The sequence below is a fragment of the Amblyraja radiata genome, chromosome 9, assembly GCF_010909765.2.
Source record: "Amblyraja radiata isolate CabotCenter1 chromosome 9, sAmbRad1.1.pri, whole genome shotgun sequence".
In the NCBI taxonomy this organism is placed as follows: Eukaryota; Metazoa; Chordata; class Chondrichthyes; order Rajiformes; family Rajidae; genus Amblyraja; species Amblyraja radiata.
Window position 1 is genome coordinate 62,708,676 of NC_045964.1, and position 19,100 is coordinate 62,727,775.

General features: G+C 45.8%; 1 protein-coding gene across 2 annotated transcripts in view; it reads left to right on the plus strand.

Annotated features, from left to right (window-relative positions):
* Nucleotides 1-11,178: 11,178 nt before the first annotated feature.
* Nucleotides 11,179-19,100, plus strand: part of vsx2 (visual system homeobox 2) — a 44,031-nt gene continuing 36,109 nt past the window's right edge. For both annotated transcript variants that reach the window (XM_033027641.1, XM_033027642.1), the window contains exon 1: nt 11,179-11,641. In XM_033027641.1, the coding sequence (XP_032883532.1) occupies nt 11,224-11,641 (418 nt within the window). In that variant the 5' untranslated portion in view covers nt 11,179-11,223. The remainder of the gene's footprint in view (nt 11,642-19,100) is intronic.

Consider the following 19,100-nt stretch of genomic DNA (forward strand, 5'->3'; position numbering starts at 1 on the left):
CAGCTCAATTTAGTCTAGTTATGTTAGTTTAGTTTAGTTTAGCTTAGAGATACAGTGTGGAAACAGGCCCTTCAGCTCACTGAGTCAGCACTGACCAGCGATCACCCATACACTTGTGTTCTATTCTACACAATGGGGACAATTTTACAGAAGCCAATTAACCTACAAACCTGCGCGTTCTTCGGAAGGTGGAAGAAAACCTTCGGCGCGCCCGGAGAAAATCCACGTGGTCACAGGGAGAATGTACAAGCTTCTTCTTCTTCTTCTTGCGTATGGCGTGCACAGCCTAAAGTTGTAGGACAACTTGTACTACTTGATCTTATTTGGTTGTGCTCGCCGGGTTGATTGCATTCGTCGAAACAGGGCAGATCATGTGAAGGTTGCAATCTCCCACCCCCACAGACACCACCCGTAGTCAGGATCGAACCTGGGTCTCTGGCGCTGTAAGGCAGCAAATCTACCACTGCGCCACTGTGCAATTTTGCCATTTGCACATTTAGGAATGAAGGCAAGAATATCCGCCACACGGTGGAAGCCAGTTACCCACATTCACTCAAGCTGGACAAAAGAACTTGGCAGTAACAAGACATTTAACACCTACACATGAGATAGCTGCTCACAATATAACAAGATTTTTACTGTTAGTCTTACCTCATAATGGCAGCTTTTAGCTGCTATTGCACACTTCATATTGAGAACAGTTAGTAAATGATATGGGACTCTTGGTTTCATCACAGGTATAGAAGATAAAAGCGTAGGTTGCATGGAAGTACAAGAATGTTAGAAGTAGTCAGCAAGCCAAGCAAAATCTGCAGTGGGACAAATAACTTTTCTTTAATCTGAACTATCATTGATGATACACAAGGATGTTTTTGTCCTTCCCCCCGGCAAAGCATCACTTTGAAGCAACAAACGAATTTCCAGGGTACACAAAAATGCTGGAGAAACTCAGCGGGTGCAGCAGCATCTATGGAGCGAAGGAAATAGGCGACGTTTCGGGCCGAAACCCTTCTTCAGGTCAGGCAGCACCTCTGGAGAAAAGGAATAGGTGATGGTTCAGGTCGGAACCTTTCTTCAGACTGAAAGATAATGGTGGGAGGGATCTGACCTAAAATGTCACCTATTCCATTTCTCTGGAGATGCTGCCTGACCCACTGAGTAGTTACTTCAGCTTTTTGTGTCTAACTTTGGTATAAACCAGCATCGGCAGTTCCTTCCTACATAGCATTCTTGCTTGTGGCGGTCTCATTGTGAATAACTGACTGCTGATTTCCATCCATTCCTAAATAATTAATTGTGAATGAAGAAGGATCAACAGGTACTGTGTGAGAGGCTGTTCCTCCTGACCAGGAAGCCCAGAACTAGTAGCAAGTAGAATGCAGAGAAGACGTCCAAGGATGTTGCCAGGTCTTGAAGGCCTGAAATATAGGTAGAGGTTGGGTAGACTGGGACTTTATTCCTTGGAGCGCAGGAGGCCGAGGGGTGATCTTATAGAGGTGTATAAAATCGTGAGAGGAATAGATAGAGTGAATGTTAAGTCTTTTACCCAAGGTAGAGTGGGTGGCGCAGTGGCGGGTGGTCCAGCGGTAGAGTTGCTGCCTTACAGCACTAGAGACCCGGGCTCTATCCAGACTGCGCATGTTTGTACGTTCTCCCCGTGACCTGCATGGGGTTTTTTTTCTGGGATCTCCCGTTTCCTCCCACCTTCCAAAGACGTACAGGTTTGAGGGTTAATTGGCTTCGGTAAAGATTGTAAATTGTCCCGAGTGTGTGCGGGATAGTGTTAGTCTGTGGGGATCGCTGGTCGTCACGGCCTCGGTGGGCCGAAGGGCCTGTTCCTGCTCTGTATCTCTAAACTAAACTAAACTAAACTAATCAAAAACCAGAGGACTGAAATACAGGAAGAGGTTGGGCAAGCTAGGACTTTATGTACCTTTGAGTGCAGGAGGGTGAGGGGTGATCATATAGAGAGATGTGTACAAAATGATGAGGGGAATAGATAGAGTGAATGTTGTCTTTTCCCCAAGGTAGTCTAATCAATACCAGAGAACATAAGTTTAAGGTGAGACGGACAAGGTTTAATAGGAACCTGTTCACTCAGAGGGTGGTGGATATATAGAGAAATACAGGTAGTTGAGGAAGATACATTAGATTGGGAGTGGAAGGGTTCAGATGGATATAGCCAAACACAGACAAATGGGACTAGCTTCGAAGGGGCATCGTGAATGGTTTGGACGAGCTGGACCAAAGGACTTGTTTACATGCTGCGTGACTATGACTCTATGACTCTCGCTGTGGTCTCAGGATATCAGGTCAGCCACATTGGACAGAGATGCAAGGTATTTATTTCATGTAGACTTCAGTGAATCTTTGTAATTCTCTATCCAGAGACTATGGCCTTTCATTGTATTCAGATTGGGATCTGCGGAACTCAGCAGGTCAGGCAGCACCTGTGCAGGGTAATATACAGCCAGGGGTTTGGCTCAGTCTGAAGAAGTGTTCTGGTCTGAAACATTGTCTGCCCATTTCCCTCCACAGATGCCTGACCTGCCAAGCTCTTCTGGAATTTTGTTTTTCACTCAAGATTCCAGCATCTACAGTTTCTTGGGTCTCTGACCACATACAGTTTCTTATATAATCATCAGTTCATAAGTTCATTAGTCAAAGGAGAAGATTCAGGCCATTTGTCCATCCAGTCTACTCTGCTGTGATTCAATCAACCTCATTCTCCTGCCTTCTTCCCATAACCCTTGTCACCCTTATCAACCAAATATCTGTCAATCTCCGCCTTTAAAAATACCCAATGTCTTGGCCTCCACAGCTGTCTGTGGCAATGAATTCCGCAGATTCACCAACCTCAGATTCCTCCTCATCCCCTTTCTAAAGGTACGTCCTTTTATTCTGAGGTTATGGCCTCTGGTCCTAGACTCACGAAGAAGACTTTAGGGCCTTCAACTACAGTATTTCTAAGTATTTCATTCTTATAATTGTTTTGAGATTTTTCTTTCATGCAATAAAATATTATATAAATGCAAATACGTCTCTCTTTTCCACGATCACAAGAAAGATTCACAGTGGCTGTATTAGTTAAGTAGGCAGCTCTGAGCAGATGCGGTGATAGGTTTGTCTAGTTCAATGAACAAGGTCCTAAATCATTTCACAAGGTGCGTTGCAAAGTAATTGCCATTGCAGAGAACAGTTGAGATTTCATGGAGACAAAAGGTATTTATTTCTCAGCATCTGTACCATCATCATGCATCTATTATCCAGTTTGCAGATGATACAGAAATGAGTGGTATTACAGATTGTGCATATGTTTGTCAAAAATTGCAGCAGGATCCTGATCAGTTGGCCAGGTGGGCTGAGGAATGGTTGATGAAATTTAATACAGAGGAATGTGAGGTGTTGCATTTTAGTAAGTCGAACATAGGCAGGACCTACACAGTGAATGATAGGGATCTGAAGAGTGTTGTTGAGCAGAGGGATCTAGGAGTGCAGGCACATGGTACCTTGAAGGTAGCGTTATAGGTAGATGGGGTGGTCAAAAAGGCTTTGGCACATGGGCCTTCATCAGTCAGAATATTGAGTATAGACGTGCCTTCCCTCATAATGGGAACCATTGTGGGGGGATGTTCTTTATGTTTAAATCTCTTATTAATGTTATGTCGGTATCCTTTCTTTATGTGCTGCATGGCAAGAAGCATTTCACTACACCTAGGTGTATGTGACCAATAAAATAAGCTTTGAACCTTTGAATCTTTGGGAGGTCATGCTGCAGTTATATAAGACGTTGGTGAGACCGCATTTAGAATATTGTGTTTAGTTCTGGGCACCATGTTATAGGAAAGATATTGTCAAGTTGGAAAGGGTAGAGAAAGGTTGTTGCCAGGTGTTGAGGGTCTAAGGTATAGGGAGAGGTTGAGCAGGCTAGGACTCTTGTCCTTGGAGCGGATGAGGGGCGAACTTATAGAGGTGTACAAAATCATGAGAGGAATAGATTGGGTAGACGCATAGAGTCTCTTGCTCTGAGCTGGGGAATCAAAAACATCGATGTGGGTTATCTCGGACCGATGGTTGGTAATGGGTCTTCAACTTGGAAAGTTAACCGCATCTCCTTCCACAGAAGCTGCCTGACCTGCTGAGTATTTCTAATATTTTCAGTTTCAATCTAATCGCAGCCCATTTTTTTTTCTGGTGCGTGTGAGTAAATATGCGGCCAGTTCGAACGCATTCAGTCGCTGCCCCCAATCTGCTCCGCTCTAAACACGGGGCGCTGTTGCTTTAAGAGTGAATCGGGAGTTCGAATCCAGCCGCCTCACTAAATCATTTATACCCGCAGAACTTTCACAATAAAGATTAGAAAGCCGATTTAAAAAGACGGATGCAGCGGGTGATTGTATGTTAATGAGACACAGACAATAATAAAAATACACAGGAAAAAAACTCGGAGCAAAATCGTTTGGTTTTCAATCTTTCATCGTTGGATCTGCCCGAGAACAGGACAAGAACCCCCGAACAAACCGCCGCCTAAATGCCCGCACAATCTGCTGTGTTATTCCTGCGCCCTCTTTACGCATGGAAATCAGCGGCGCGCAATTGTAATATGTGGGCGGAGGGCTTAAAACCAGCCACCAACTTTCAGATCAGAAGTATTCCTTCGCTCCATAGATGCTGCTGCACCCGCTGAGTTTCCCCAGCAATTTTGTGTACCTTCGATCTTCCAGCATCTGCAGTTCCTTCTTGGACAATTTTCAGATCAGATTAGGTTGGGATTAATTTCCAAGCCTCTCTTGCCGTTAACTTTCTAGTGACCACGGACAGCCTACTTAGAGGGTTGAAATTTACTGTGATCGGCAAGTGAATATATAAGGTACACACAAATGCTGGAGAAACTCAGCGGGTGCAGCAGCATCTATGGAGCGAAGGAAATAGGCAACGTTTCGTCCCGAAACGTTGCCTATTTCCTTCGCTCCATAGATGCTGCTGCACCCGCTGAGTTTCTCCAGCATTTTTGTGTACCTTCGATTTTCCAGCATCTGCAGTTCCTTCTTAAACAAAACAGTGAATATATAATATGTGTGTGTGTGTGTGTGTGTGTGTGTGTGTGGGTGTGGGTGTGTGGGTGTGTGGGTGTGTGGGTGTGTGGGTGTGTGGGTGTGTGGGTGTGTATATATATATATACACACACAAAACCTCCCCCCCCCCTCCCCCTCGTTTATTACATTATTTACAGAGTACTATGTTTACATATTCTGTTGTGCTGCTGCAACTGGACATTTGACGATGAAACACTCATGACTCCTGAACCTCAGTCAATTTCTCTCGGTGTTTAAGAAACAGACAGGCGGGTCTCGACCCGAAACATCACCCATTCCTTCTCTCCAGAGAGGCTGCCTGTCCCGCTGAGTTACTCCAGCATTTTGTGCCTATTTCGTTTTATGTCATAGAGTGATACAGTGTGGAAACAGGCCCTTCGGCCCAACTTGCCCGCCACGGCCAACATGTCCTGGCTACACAAGTCCCACCTGCCCGCATTTGGCCCATATCTCTCTAAACCTGACCTATCCATGTCTTTATGCTTGTGTGTGTGTATGCAGGTGTGTGTGCATGCATGAATGTTGATCTTTATATGGAGTTGCCCAAGTTGGCAATATGCAGAGTACTGCCCTGCCGACTACAAATTTCAGAAGGTCCATGGAGTGGCACAGCATGGAATCAGGTCCTTCGGCCCAACCGGTCCATGCATTACGAAATGTTAACCTGAACTAGATTTATTCTCCTGTGGAAACAAGGCTTAATACACAAAATGACACAATAATGGAGTAAGTCAACGGGTAACCTCTGGAGAGCATCCATCTTCTCCAAAGATGCTGCCTGACCAGCTGAGTTAATCCAGCACTTTTTTTTAAATCATATTTTCCTGTGTTTAGCCAATATCCATCTAACCCGTCTATAAAACGAATATATCCACATTAGTTTAGTTTCGTTGAGAGATACAGCGGGGGAACTGGCCCTACTGTCCACCCAGTCCGCGCCGACCAGCGATCCCCGCACACGAACACTGTCCTACACACACCAGGGACAATTTACAATTGTTTCCCAAGGGGGTGGGGGGGGGGGGGGGGGGGGGGGGCCCCACGGGGGTCACGGGGAGAACGTACAAACTCCGTACATACAGCACCCGTAGTCAGGATCAAACCCGGGTCTCTGGCGCCGTGAGGCAGCAACTCTACCGCTGCGCCCTGGAGTACTGGAGTAGAGGGGCGTTTGTGCTTTTAATTTATGAATTGGAAAACAAAAATATATTATCCGTTTAATGTTCTCCCCCTCTCTCTGCCCATTGATTGCTGCTTCTTGATGTTGATACCTCCGCGAGTTTGCGTGTAATCCCTCAGATGCTTTCCCTAAAATAGACACAACATGCTGGAGTAACTCAGCGGGACAAGCAGCATCCCTGGAGAGAAGGAATGGGTGATGTTTCGGGTCGAGACCCTTCTTCAGTTCCTTCTTACACTGATGTTTTTTCCTACATGGCTCTATTTTCACTTTCTTTCCACCCAGACGCACCTCTTAGTTCCTTCGCGGGATTAAAAAACGATCCTTCTAATAAATCCATCAAATGCGCGTTGTGTGTCCCATTGACCACCTAGCGACTTTAAGAGGGGGGAGGGGGGGGGGGGTGGACAATAAAATATAATTTAATTGCTGATTACTAGGAATTACTGTTGGAAGAAAACTAGGGAGCAGGCATTACCTTCCATGGTTTAATCTCTGGCAATCCGGTATAATCACATATAGAGAATCACCCACCACCCCCCGTTTCCGTGTACAGACATTGCCGTGTATCTTTTCTCGCTGTGTGTAGGCAGGAACTGGCAGATGCTGGTTTACACCGAAGATAGACACACAATTGCCGGAGTAACTCAACGGGACAGGCAGCATCTCTGGAGAGAAGATTTAATTGAATGGGGGTGACGTTTCGGGTCGAGACACCTTCTTCACACTCGCTGTCTCTTTCACAGAAAATCTGTGATTCTGTTTATTTATCATTTCCCCCCTTTTTTTCCTTCCTATCTATTTTTAACCATCTCCGGAGAAAACGTCTCCCTTCTCTCCCGACTCTGAAGAAGGGTCTCGACCCGAAAAGTCACCCATTCCTTCTCTCCAGAGACGCTGCCTGTCCCGCTGAGTTACTCCAGCATTTGGTGTCTATCTTCGGTGTGAAACAGCATCTCCAGCTCCTTCCTACATATTTTAAACTACCTGTCGTTTCTTTAAAATTTGGCCCATTTCCGTCTTTTTTTTCACCTTTAATTTCTACTTGCCATTGTTGTTAATACTCTTTCCGTTACTTCCTCTCTTGTCTACCTTACTCTGATTTTATTTATTTGAAGCCACAACATCGTGCGTGTGTACAATAAAGACACATCCCTTCAGAGTCGAAATTCCTTTCCCGTCCTTGATGCCGGCATAAACCATCAACCAAACCACTCTCTCACACCCCCCCCCCCCCCCCCCCCCCCCCCCCGTGTCAATCGTGAGCCCCCGTTAATTCTTCCAAATAGGAAATTACTGACTAAATACAGGCTTTAGCTTGTGATTATATATTCTTTCTGGGACAATCATTGAGACTGAATGATAATTTGATATTCAAATCCACCAGAAAAAGCCCCCTTCTCCCCCTTCCTTTAAAACTGCAGCAAATTACTAAGAGGTAAGCTGATTTACTCAAAAACATTTAGAACGGAGAGTTTATAGGCTATAGAATCATTCCCTGGTCGAACTGATGTCAGGATTAGTCGACACAGAACGGTCGGGAAGGGGCCAATCTCTCTCTCTCTCTCTTTCTCTCTCTCTCTCTCTCTCTCTCTCTCTCTCTCTCTCTCTCTCTCTCTCTCTCTCTCTCTCTCTCTCTCTCTCTCTCTCTCTCTCTCCTCTCTCTCTCTCTCGTCTCCGTCTCTCTCTCTCTCTCCTCATCTCTCTCATCTCTCTCGTCTCTCTCTCTCTCTCTCCTCTCACACACACACACACACAAATAAAACACTACCCAGTGAAAGTATGAATTTTATAATTCCTATAGATTTGGCGGAGAGTTTTACAAATTAGACGGCTCTGCAGCAGTAGAACTTCGGCATTCTCTCTCTCTCTCTCTCATTTCGAATTTTAAAATATATTCCAAATATATCAAACGAACTCCAGTATGTATTTATTTGGTCAAAGAAAATTGAATGCGGGTAATTGCATAAACAGTAATCTCGGAGAAAAATCGATAATACAAAATTAAAACATGAAAACATAATTTATTTAAAAACTTGAAACTGTTAAATAAATTGCCAGCGTTTGATACCGTAATTGATATTCCCAATTAGCTCCATATAGTCAAGCATACTCGTGTAACTATTTAGAATGGGGTTATTCGTAACAATACTGATTGTGAGATAATTTAATGTATATATTGAAGATTAACTGGGTTGAGAATTATTTATTTTGTTTGTCTGTTTTCATGCTTTCTCGATTTATACCGTCGGTGAGATTCTCTAATAAATATCGCCAAACATGCTTGCTCAACACCACATATAGACACAGAGTGCTAGAGTAAACCATCGGCACCACGTATCTTAACGAATAATTCTCTAAACGACTGGTGATAGATGTATATCGAGGTGATATGTAATATATCTGAAGAAGGGTCTCGACCCGAAACGTCACCCATTCCTTCTCTCCAGAGATGCTGCCTGTCCCGCTGAGTTACTCCAGCAGTTTGTGTCTATCTCTTGGAGTTCGTTTTATGTCATAGAGTGATACGGTGTGGACACAGGTCCTTCGGCCCAACTTGCCCACACCGGCCACGGCCAACATGTCCCGGCTACACTAATATAATATATAATATAATATAATAATATAATATAATATATTTATATATATATTTGAGTCCATACACCCACACACACACATATATATATATGTCTGTGCATGAAATCAAATGCCATCGTCCTGCTTTCACTCCAAGCACCAAGCATCACCTGAAACCATTGCAGCCTATTTGCCCTTCCGCCGTGGAACCAGGGGAAGCGGAGTCAACCAGAAGCGGCAACAAGCAGAGAAAACAAACACGTCTTTCCAACCCTGCAGACAGATACATAGAAAGGGAATACTAAATACAAATGGGACAGATTAACAAGGGGGAAGCCCAGAAATACCCCCGACTCAATTTAAATATTTGGAAAAGACACATTTACCTTAGACCCAATTTATTTACCAAACCCTTACCCCCGGCTAAAGTGGAAATTGTACTTTGCAGAGCTCTGAGCTCCGGGAGTGTGCGGTAGATGTGTGTTTAGCTGCGGTGCTGAGAGATGGTGAAGTGAGTGCATGAGATTCGTTGGTAAATCTCCCGAGGTAGAGGGAATGAGAGAGAGAGAGAGAGAGAGAGAGAGAGAGAGAGAGAGAGAGAGAGAGAGAGAGAGAGAGAGAGAGAGAGAGAGAGAGAGAGAGAGAGAGAGAGAGAGAGAGAGAGAGAGAGAGAGAGATGAGGAGAGAGAGAGAGAGATAGAGAGAGAGAGAGAGAGAGAGAGAGAGAGAGAGAGAGAGAGAGAGAGAGAGAGAGAGATAGATAGAGAGTGTATGTGAGAGAGAGTGTGTGTGTGTGAGAGAGAGTGTGAGAGAGAGATAGAGAGAGAGAGAGAGTGTGTGAGAGAGAGAATGTGTGTGTGTGTGAGAGAGAGTTAGAGAGAGACAGAGTGTGTGTTAGAGAGAGAGGGTGAGAGAGAGATAGAGAGAGAGAGTGTGTGAGAGAGAGAAAGAAAGAGAGAGAGAGGGAGAGAGAGGGAGAGAGAGAGAGAGAGCAATATTGTCAACTTGTTGGAGATACACTCTCTATCCGCGTCCGTCGTTACAGATCTAACACATTTGTAACGGCTTCTTCCCATTTCGCCTCTCACTCGTTAACCGACGCGCATAAAAATCATGTCCACTTCATCAAAGGGATATTCTCTGCGCTTCGGCATTTTTCTTACTTTGAATATTTTCGGCAGGTTCGCGGGCCGAGGGCATAGGAGAGGGGAGAAAGGAGCGTTGTGGATAGATGAGAAACACATACAAAAAAGCTGGAGTAACTCAGCGGTTCGGGCAGCATCGCTGGAGATGAATGCACTGGCTTAGAGGTAAAAGGAGCGACTGGAGTTGATGGGCTGGCTGCAAATGCAAAAAAAAACAAAACAGACAGGAGCGAGGCGGAGATGCAAAATGATGTTTTGGATTTATTGTTAGTAAAACATGTCAAGGATTTGTCAGTTAGCAGCCGTGACAGATGTAAACACATCCCCTCCACTGTGACTGCGCTGCCGCCGAGACGTTTCCGTTTCAAAGTTTACCAAACTATGGCATAATTCACTTTTGAGTTGCACTTGGAAAACAGTGCCTCCGACCCACAGCATTCGCCGCGAACCGCCTCATCCCACGGCCCAAACCTCCCCCCTTACACGCACACACACACACACACACACACACACACACACACACACACACACACACACACACACACACACACACACACACACACACACACACACACACACAGTTGTTTGTGAAATGCCAACCGGTTTCGTTAAGAAAACAAATCAAAGTGGTTGTAACGCCGCGTGTGGGAAGGAACTGCAGATGCTTGTCTGAAGAAGGGTCTCGACCCTGAAGAAACGTCGCCCATTCCTTCTCTCCAGAGATGCTGCCTGTCCCGCTGAGTTACTCCAGCTTTTTTTTGTGTGTGTCTATCTTCTGGTCGTAATATCGACTGGGATCGTCCAAGTTCTTGTTTGTAGAAAACGTGCAAAAAAATGAAATGACAAGCAAGCATGCATGCAGGAAGGTGGTTGGAAAGTGATTCGCCGGCGGTGAAAGTGACAGGTTGAAATGAGAGCGGCCCTTCACTGAAAGAGGCCGGAGAGAGATTTCCTGCTTTCCTAATTGCTTCCCTGCAGCTGATTGGTCGCTGTTCGTGTTGTCCCCGTTGGGTCGGCGCTGTTAAATAAATAGGGAATTTGTAAAGGGATCGTTGCACATTGAACAGCGCACTGGGGACTGGCGGAGAGGGGAGAGAGTGGAGAGAGGGGAGGGGGGGAACGACAGAGAGTGAGAGAGAGAGAGAGAGAAAAAAAGGGGGGGGGGGGGGGGGGTAGGAGGGAAGAAACAAAAACAATAACCCAACACATAGCCAATTATTCCAAAATGACCGGCAAGAAGGAATTGGTTTCAGAGAATTTCAACAAGTCCAAAACGACTCCGATTTCTCATAGCCTGTTGAGCAGCGAGCGCTCCAAAAGTATCCCCGCGTCCGGGAATTCGTCGCGATGCACGGGCTTTGGGATTCAAGAGATCCTGGGACTGAATAAAGAGCCGCCGGCGCCGACCGGGCTGATCCCGGATTCACTGCCGCCCAGCGCTCAGCTTGTGTCGGCCCGGAGCGTACTGACCCCCGCCGGGATGGGTCTGGTCGGGGCGGCCGGACTGCCGGCTTTTTACGGGCAGTCGGCCTTCTTGGACGTGTTGTCGGAGCACCAGGGAGTCCACGCCGCCCTCCCGGTACACCTGCAGCCCCTGCGCCGAGGAGCCATCCACCTGAACGCCAGTCACGAAATGAGCTCAGGTGAGAAAGAGATATTAAAAAAGAGAAAAATTAGTTCTCAAGTTGCAGGAACAGAATTAGGCCGCTCGGCCCATCAAATCTACTCCGCCATTCAATCATGGCTGATCTATCTCTCCCTCTCACCCCCCCCCCCCCGCCCCCATTCTCCTGCCTTCTCCCCATAACCCCTGACACCCGTACTAATCGCGAACCTATCAATATCCAACCTTAAAATTACCCAGTGACTTGGCCTGCACAGCCTTCCTTGGCAATGAATTCCACAGATTCACCACCCTCTGACTAAAGACATTTCTCCTCACCTCCTTTCTGAAGGTGCATCCTTTAATTCTGAGACTACGGCCTCCGGTCGGAGACTCTCCCACTAGTGGAAACATCCTCCCCACATCCACTCTATCCAGGCCTTTTCACTATTCGGTACGAGAGGGAGAAATGACCGCTACATACAGCCGCATTCACGTACAACACGGTATTAACTCATTAAACAGAACGAACGCTGATCACAGGAAGAATTTCAGTGGGACAACATTTAATCACTTCAGAAATATTTACCTTGAAACATATCGAACTCGTGGAGATTCTAGGGTAATCTAACCCATTTGTTTATTTGTGGGGGGTTTTTGCGTTTCAATGTGAGCATAAAACATTGGCGTGTTGTGTAAATGTCAGAATACATTTGAGAGGTAACCGCGATATTTTAGTCTCAAAAGACATGTTGGAAGAATTAATTCGATGTTAGCAAATACAATGAAAAGTCTTCGAGTTTCATCATATTGAGGTTATTACCAAAGGGTATTAAATTCGCTAGATACACGCCGGGTCAAACCTCGAACCAGAGATACCAACAGGTTTTGGTTAGCAAAAGAACAAACGTCACGATGTAACTCGGTGAGTCAGACAGCATCTCTGAAGAACACGGATCCACATCCTCCGGAGATGCTACCTGATCCACTGAGTTTTACTCCAGCACTTTGTGTCTTTTTTGTGTGTGTGAACCAGCATCTGCAGTTCGTTGTTTCAATAAGTATTCGTTGATATGTTATCTGATGACACTGGAGCCGTTGTTTGTTTTAGCTATGTAGGGACATATCTTTTTCAACGGCATGGCGGTGAACGAGATACAATTCAAATTGAATGCTAATTTGAATAGTTTTAAATTCATCAGAATAGTATTGGTGTTCATGTATCAGCCGTGTTGCAATTTTGAACTCATTATACCTAACATACACGACGAATGAGTTTAAAATTCTTGCATGTGCGTAGGAAGAAATCGCAGATGCTGGTTTAAACCAAAGATAGACACAAAAATCTGGAGTAACTCAGCGGGTCTGGCAGCATCTCTGGAGAGAAGGAATAGGTGACTTTACGGGTCAGGACCCTTCTTCAGACTGAGGGTCAGGGGAGAAAAGGAATATGTGTCATTTCCAACAATGGCTCGTTTCCTTTATTTTCGTTACTTATTTTGCGTGTATTTCACTCATTTGTTCAATCTCTCTATATATCACCGTCTATGTCTCTCGTTTCCCTCTCCCCTGACTCTGAAGAACGGCCTCGACCCGAAACGTCATCCATTTCTTCTCTCCAGAATTGCTGCCCGACCCGCTGAGTTACTTCAGCAGTTTGTGTTTACAAATTCCTTCAATTCCCTTTCAATGCTTTGGAAATCATTCGACGTAACTGTGGCCTGTTTTAGAGTCTGCATTTACCAAGTGTTGGTCCGAGGGAAATCTGGGACTTGTTTTCGTTTGGGCAATTTTGTTTATAATGCGTTGGAATTTGAAACAAACATAATGACCCTTGAGTATAAGTTCCATCGACCGTGTAGCAATCGCTTGTTGTAAAGCGAATACTCTACACTCGGCTCGTTAGGGCAACGAATAGAGAATTGCAAGATTTAATTAAAACTCAAGGGTTCAGCTTGTTAACACATTAATATCAATATTATCTCTCTGGGTTTAAACACACCGGCGTTGGATTTATATTATCAAAAATACACAAGAGGATTCATAAATATTTCGTTTTCGTTATCGTTTCCGGTGCAAGGCGATGTGCAAATATCAACACTGCAGATATAATCATTTTTATTCAGCTTGCTTGGGAGTTGTGCATCACTCGCCGTTCTTTTTCTTAAATCTTGTTGGGTGATTGCAAATTGTTTTCAGTATACTCGGTGACTTTTCTCAATTGTAAATATAAACTTGTCGTTCAGCAACTTATAAAGGCCGTGTCTCCGGGAATAAATGTCAGTGTTTACTGATGCACGCACATTAGTGTTCATAATACAATAGACAATAGGTGCAGGAGTAGACCATTCGGCCCTTCGAGCCGGCACCGCCATTCACTGTGATCATGGCTGATCATCCACAATCAGTACCCCGTTCCTGCCTTCTCCCCATATTCCCTGACTCCGCTATCTTCAAGAGCCCTATCTAGCTCCCTCTTGAAAGTATCCGGAGAACATGCCTCCACCGCCCTCTGAGGCAGATAATTCCACAGACTCACAATTCTGTGTGTGAAAAAAAAGTGTTTTTCTTACAACTTGTTTGGGGTTACTGTTTGGTTGGAAGATTGCCTTTAAAGGAGCCGTTTGGAGTCATTGTTGTCTCTCTTGTGGGGACGAGGGGATCTCCAAAAATGCTGGAGTGACTAACTCAGCGGGGCAGGCAACATCTCTGGAGAGAAGGAATGGGTGACGTTTTGGGTCGAGACCCTTCTTCAAGTTTGGAGGCTGGGGTCGCTTTTTGAAGCCGGCGGTTTCATTGAGAATCGACGGATGGCTGTTTCTGGATTCCTTAGTTTAGCTCTAAATTTGCCGAAATATACCTTGCGGGAAATATGTCAGCAGAGGTATGAGATCAGAGCACGTAAATACCGGCTGTGGTTTGGGACGGTTGGGTCTCAATTGATTTCGTTCGGTGATTCTCGAAACAGAACGATTGAACGATTTCAAATTACAACAATCGCCGCACTTGTCTTTAATACACACACACACACACACACACACACACACACACACACACACACACACACACACACACACACACACACACACACACACACACACACACACGCGACACTGTATTAACGAAGGGATGTCGGACATTACGGGAATGCGCCCTGTTTGTGACTGGGACATGTTGTTTGTGTAGAATTACTGGTGGCGCGCAGTTATGGAGAATCCCTGGGCGTTTAAAATCACACAGAATGCCGATGATGAGAATTGAATTAGCACAAGGTGTGCGGAATTGTAGGGAAATATGCAGCTTTTAGCGTGTATATTTATATTGGATCAATAATGTGCATCACTGAATCGAATGGTCTCTTGTAATAGAATGGGAGAGTCTAGAACCGGAGGCCACAGCCTCAGAATAAAAGGACGTCCCTTTAAGAAGGAGATGAGGAGGAATTACTTTAGCCAGAGGGTGGTGAATCTGTGGAATTCATTGCCACAGACGGGTGTGGAGGCCAGGTCAACGGATATTTTTAAGGCAGAGACAGATAGATTTTTGATTGGTACGGGGGTTAAATGTACCGGGAAGAAGTCCGGAGAATGGGGTTAGGAGGCAGAGATAGACAGACATGATTGAATGGCGGAGTAGACTTGATGGGTCGAATTCTGCTCTTATCACTTATGAACTTATAATGGGTGTGAGATTGTATGTTGTGAGTAATATCTTAAAGGATTATGCATGATGGCGAATTTAAAATAGCGTGCTCGATTCTGGGTGTTGCTAGTGTATGTGATACAAACGTGGAAAGTTGCATAGATGTGTGTGTGTGACATCCATTATTGGATCGAGTGGCCAGTGCAAGTTGATGGTTTGTACATAACTAGCTGTGAGCATTGAACAGCACACGGACTGGACATTGCATTAAATGCAGGTCCATAACTTCCAAAGATAGGCACAACAAGCTGGAGTAACTCAGCGGGTCAGGCAGCATCTCCGGAGACAGATGTATATCGAGGTGATATGTAATATATCTGAAGAAGGGTCTCGACCCGAAACGTCACCTATTCCTTCTCTCCAGAGATGCTGCCTGACCCGCTGAGTTACTCCAGCTTTTTATGTCTATCATCGGCGTAAACCAGCATCTGCAGTTCCTTCCAACACTCACATGTGAACATACTACTCTGTAAACAATATAATAAACGAGAAATTAATTCACGGGGGGAAATGAATTAAAAAAACATTGCTCACTCGCATTTCGAACAGTAATTGGACCTTTTGTTTTTTTTAAACACAGCCAGCATTTGAACGGTAACCGATGTGTCTGTGGGACTGGGTAGGATGTAGCATATTACATGTACGATGATGCACACAAGCCGATAAACACACGGACAGCTCGGTACATAGAATAGGTTAATTTCACAGCACGAATCTATTTGATGCCGTTGAACAAATGAATTGCATCAGGCGGCGTGAGCGACTTTGTAGGTCTCTCGCAGGCCGACAACACATAGAAACATCGTCACATCCAAAATAGGTGCAGGAGTAGGCCATTCGGCCCTTCGAGCCAGCAAAGCCATTCAATATGATCATGGCTGATCATCTAAAATCCCTGCTTTCTCCCCATATCCCTTGATTCCGTTAAGAGCTAAATCTAACTCTCTCTTGAAAACATCCAGTGAATTGGCCTCCACCGCCTTCTGTGGCAGAGAATTCCACAGATTCACAACTCACTGGGTGAAAACGTTTTTCCTCGTCTCCGTTCTAAATAGTCTACACTACCCCTTATTCTTAAACTGTGACCCCTGGTTCTGGACTCCCCCAACATCGGGAACATGTTTCCTGCCTCTATTTGTTGTGGGATAATAGATATAGGTGTAGAAAGAGATACCGATATGCTTTTTTATATAATATCTTTCATTCGTGTGTACTCCCCACATCACCGTCTATATCTCTCGTTTCCCTCTCCCCTGACTCTCAGTCTGAGGAAAGGTCTCGACCCGAAACGTCACCCATTCCTCCTCTGCAGAAGCTGCCTGTCCCGCTGAGTTAGTTACCCCAGCCGCCTATTCAGATGCTGGTGACCGCAATCGTTTAAGGTGCAGAAGCTGTTGTTAATGTCGCATAACATCCAGGGAATTCTCGTAGTTGCGGGTTGGACCGAGTCGGAAATTGAGCTGAAAAATAAACGAGGATGGGTGCAGCGGAAGCTGTGTGTTGTGGAAGATTGCACACAGGAGTCCAGAGTATACAGCGAGTACGGTTTATCTTAGAGATACAGCGCGGAAACAGGCCATTCGGCCCACCGGATCCGTACCGACCAGCGACCACCGCACACTTACAATTATACCAAGCCATTTTAACCGACAAACCTGCACGTCTTTGGACTGTGGGAGGTAACCGGAGCACCCGGAGAAACCCCACTCAAGCCACAGGGAGAACGTACAAACTCCGCAAAGACAGCACCCGGAGTCAGGATCGAACCCGGGTCTCTGGATAGTGCTAGTGGTCGGCGCGGACTCGGTGGTTTCTGCTCTGTATCTCTAAACTAAACTTGAATCCTCCTTCTCTTTCCGCAGATGCTGCCTGTCCCGCTGAGTGTTTCCATAACATCGTGTTATTTAACCCATCATCCCGCCAGCAGGGGTGATTCGGATTATATAAAATGATGCATGGATTTGGATTGCGCTTTGGGTGTTTCCAAGTGTATGGGATGTAGACACAACATGCTGGAGTAACTCAGCGGGACAGGCAGCATCTCTGGAGAGAAGGAATGGGTGACGTTTCGGGTCGAGACCCTTCTTCAGACTGTGTCTAGGATGGTCGGCGAGTAGGGAGGGTATAACTGTTTGCACAAGGAACAGCAGATGCTGGAATCTTGTGATCCTACATTTAGGATCAATTAGATTCCATAAGCGCAGAGTTAGATCCTGCTGGAAGCACTCGCCACTGCATGAACTCCAAGTGCCGGAGTAACTCCGTGGGTCAGGCAGCATCTGTGGAAGGAATGGATGGATAGGTAACATTTCGGGTCGGAGAGCTTCTGCTGCTACCCATGTTCTCCGGAGATGCTGCCTGACCAGCTGAGTTACTCCAGCACTCTGTGTTCACGCTGTATACAAGATCCCTGAGCGTTGATAGCAGCGTCTAATTCTGTGTTTGCAAGGTTTATTTTGATCTCTATGTACACATGTGTCACATGTGGGAGAAATATAGAGCCGAGCCAAATACAGGCTAGTTTCGTTTCGTTTCGTTTCGCTTTGTTTTAGTTTAGTTTAGATTAGAGATACAGCGCGGAAACAGGCCCTTCGGCCCACCGCGCCTACCAGCGATCCCCGCACACTATTCGACTCCACCTGTACGTCTTTGGAGTGTGGGATGAAACCGAAGATCCCGGGGAAAACCCACGCAGGTGACGAGGACTGCGCCCGTAGTCAGGATCGAACCGGGGTCTCTGGGCTGTAAGTTTAACTATAGAGTTCAGGGTTTGGAGCGGGAGGAGGGAAAGGGGAGAGGGAGATGGGGGTGTTTGAGGGCCTGAATCAGTCTGAAGAAGGGTCTCGACCCGAAACATCACACATTCCTCCTCTCCAGAGATGCTGCCTGTCCCGCTGAATTACTCCAGCTTTTTGTGTTTAAGAAGGAACTGCAGATGCTGGAAAAAAAACGAAGGTGGATAAAAATGCTGGAGTAACTCAGCGGGTGATGCAGCATCAATGGAGCGGAGGAAAAGGTGACGTTTCGGGTCGAGACCTTTCTTCAGACTCACCGAAACGTCACATTTTCCTTCGCTCCATAGATGCTGCCTCACCCGCTGAGTTACTCCAGCATTTTGTGTCGCTCTTCGATTTAAACCAGCATCTGCAGTTCCTTCCTACGTTATTTAAGGGCTGTCTGTGGGCACTTCATCAGAAGGGGTTCTTCTCTCCCATTAGACATGGTTCTTCGTTAGAAGGGAGAGCATTTATCAATGGAGATACGTGATAAAACAAGATACAAGCTGCCGTCAATGAAATAGCCGCAGCGGAAACCGGGATTCTCCCCTTAAACGGGTTGATCTGAGATAGGAAGGGAATACAGAGACGCGGAAGCTGGAAGGGTCAAACGGCTACAAGGGAGACACAAAAGGCTCAGCGGGTCGGGCAGCATCTCCGGAGAAAAGAAATAGGTGACGATTCAGGAAGAAAGTTCTCAACCCGAAGCGCCACCTATTCCTACCCTCCAGAGATGCTGCCCGACCCGCTGAGTTACTCCAGCTTTTTCGTGAGTCGACAAAATGCTGGAGAAACGCAGCGGGTGAGGCAGCATCTATGGAGCGAGGGAAATAGGCGACGTTTAGGGGGCCTAGACCCTTCATAGGTCTACAAGTAGGAGAGAAGAAAATGATTTTAAAGGACAATTTTCTCACACTTTTTGCGCCTATCTTCGGTTTAAACCAGCATCTGCAGTTCCTTCCCACACAGGGATAGAGCGGCAGCAGGTTAGTATGGAAATACAAGATCCAACTGGAGTAA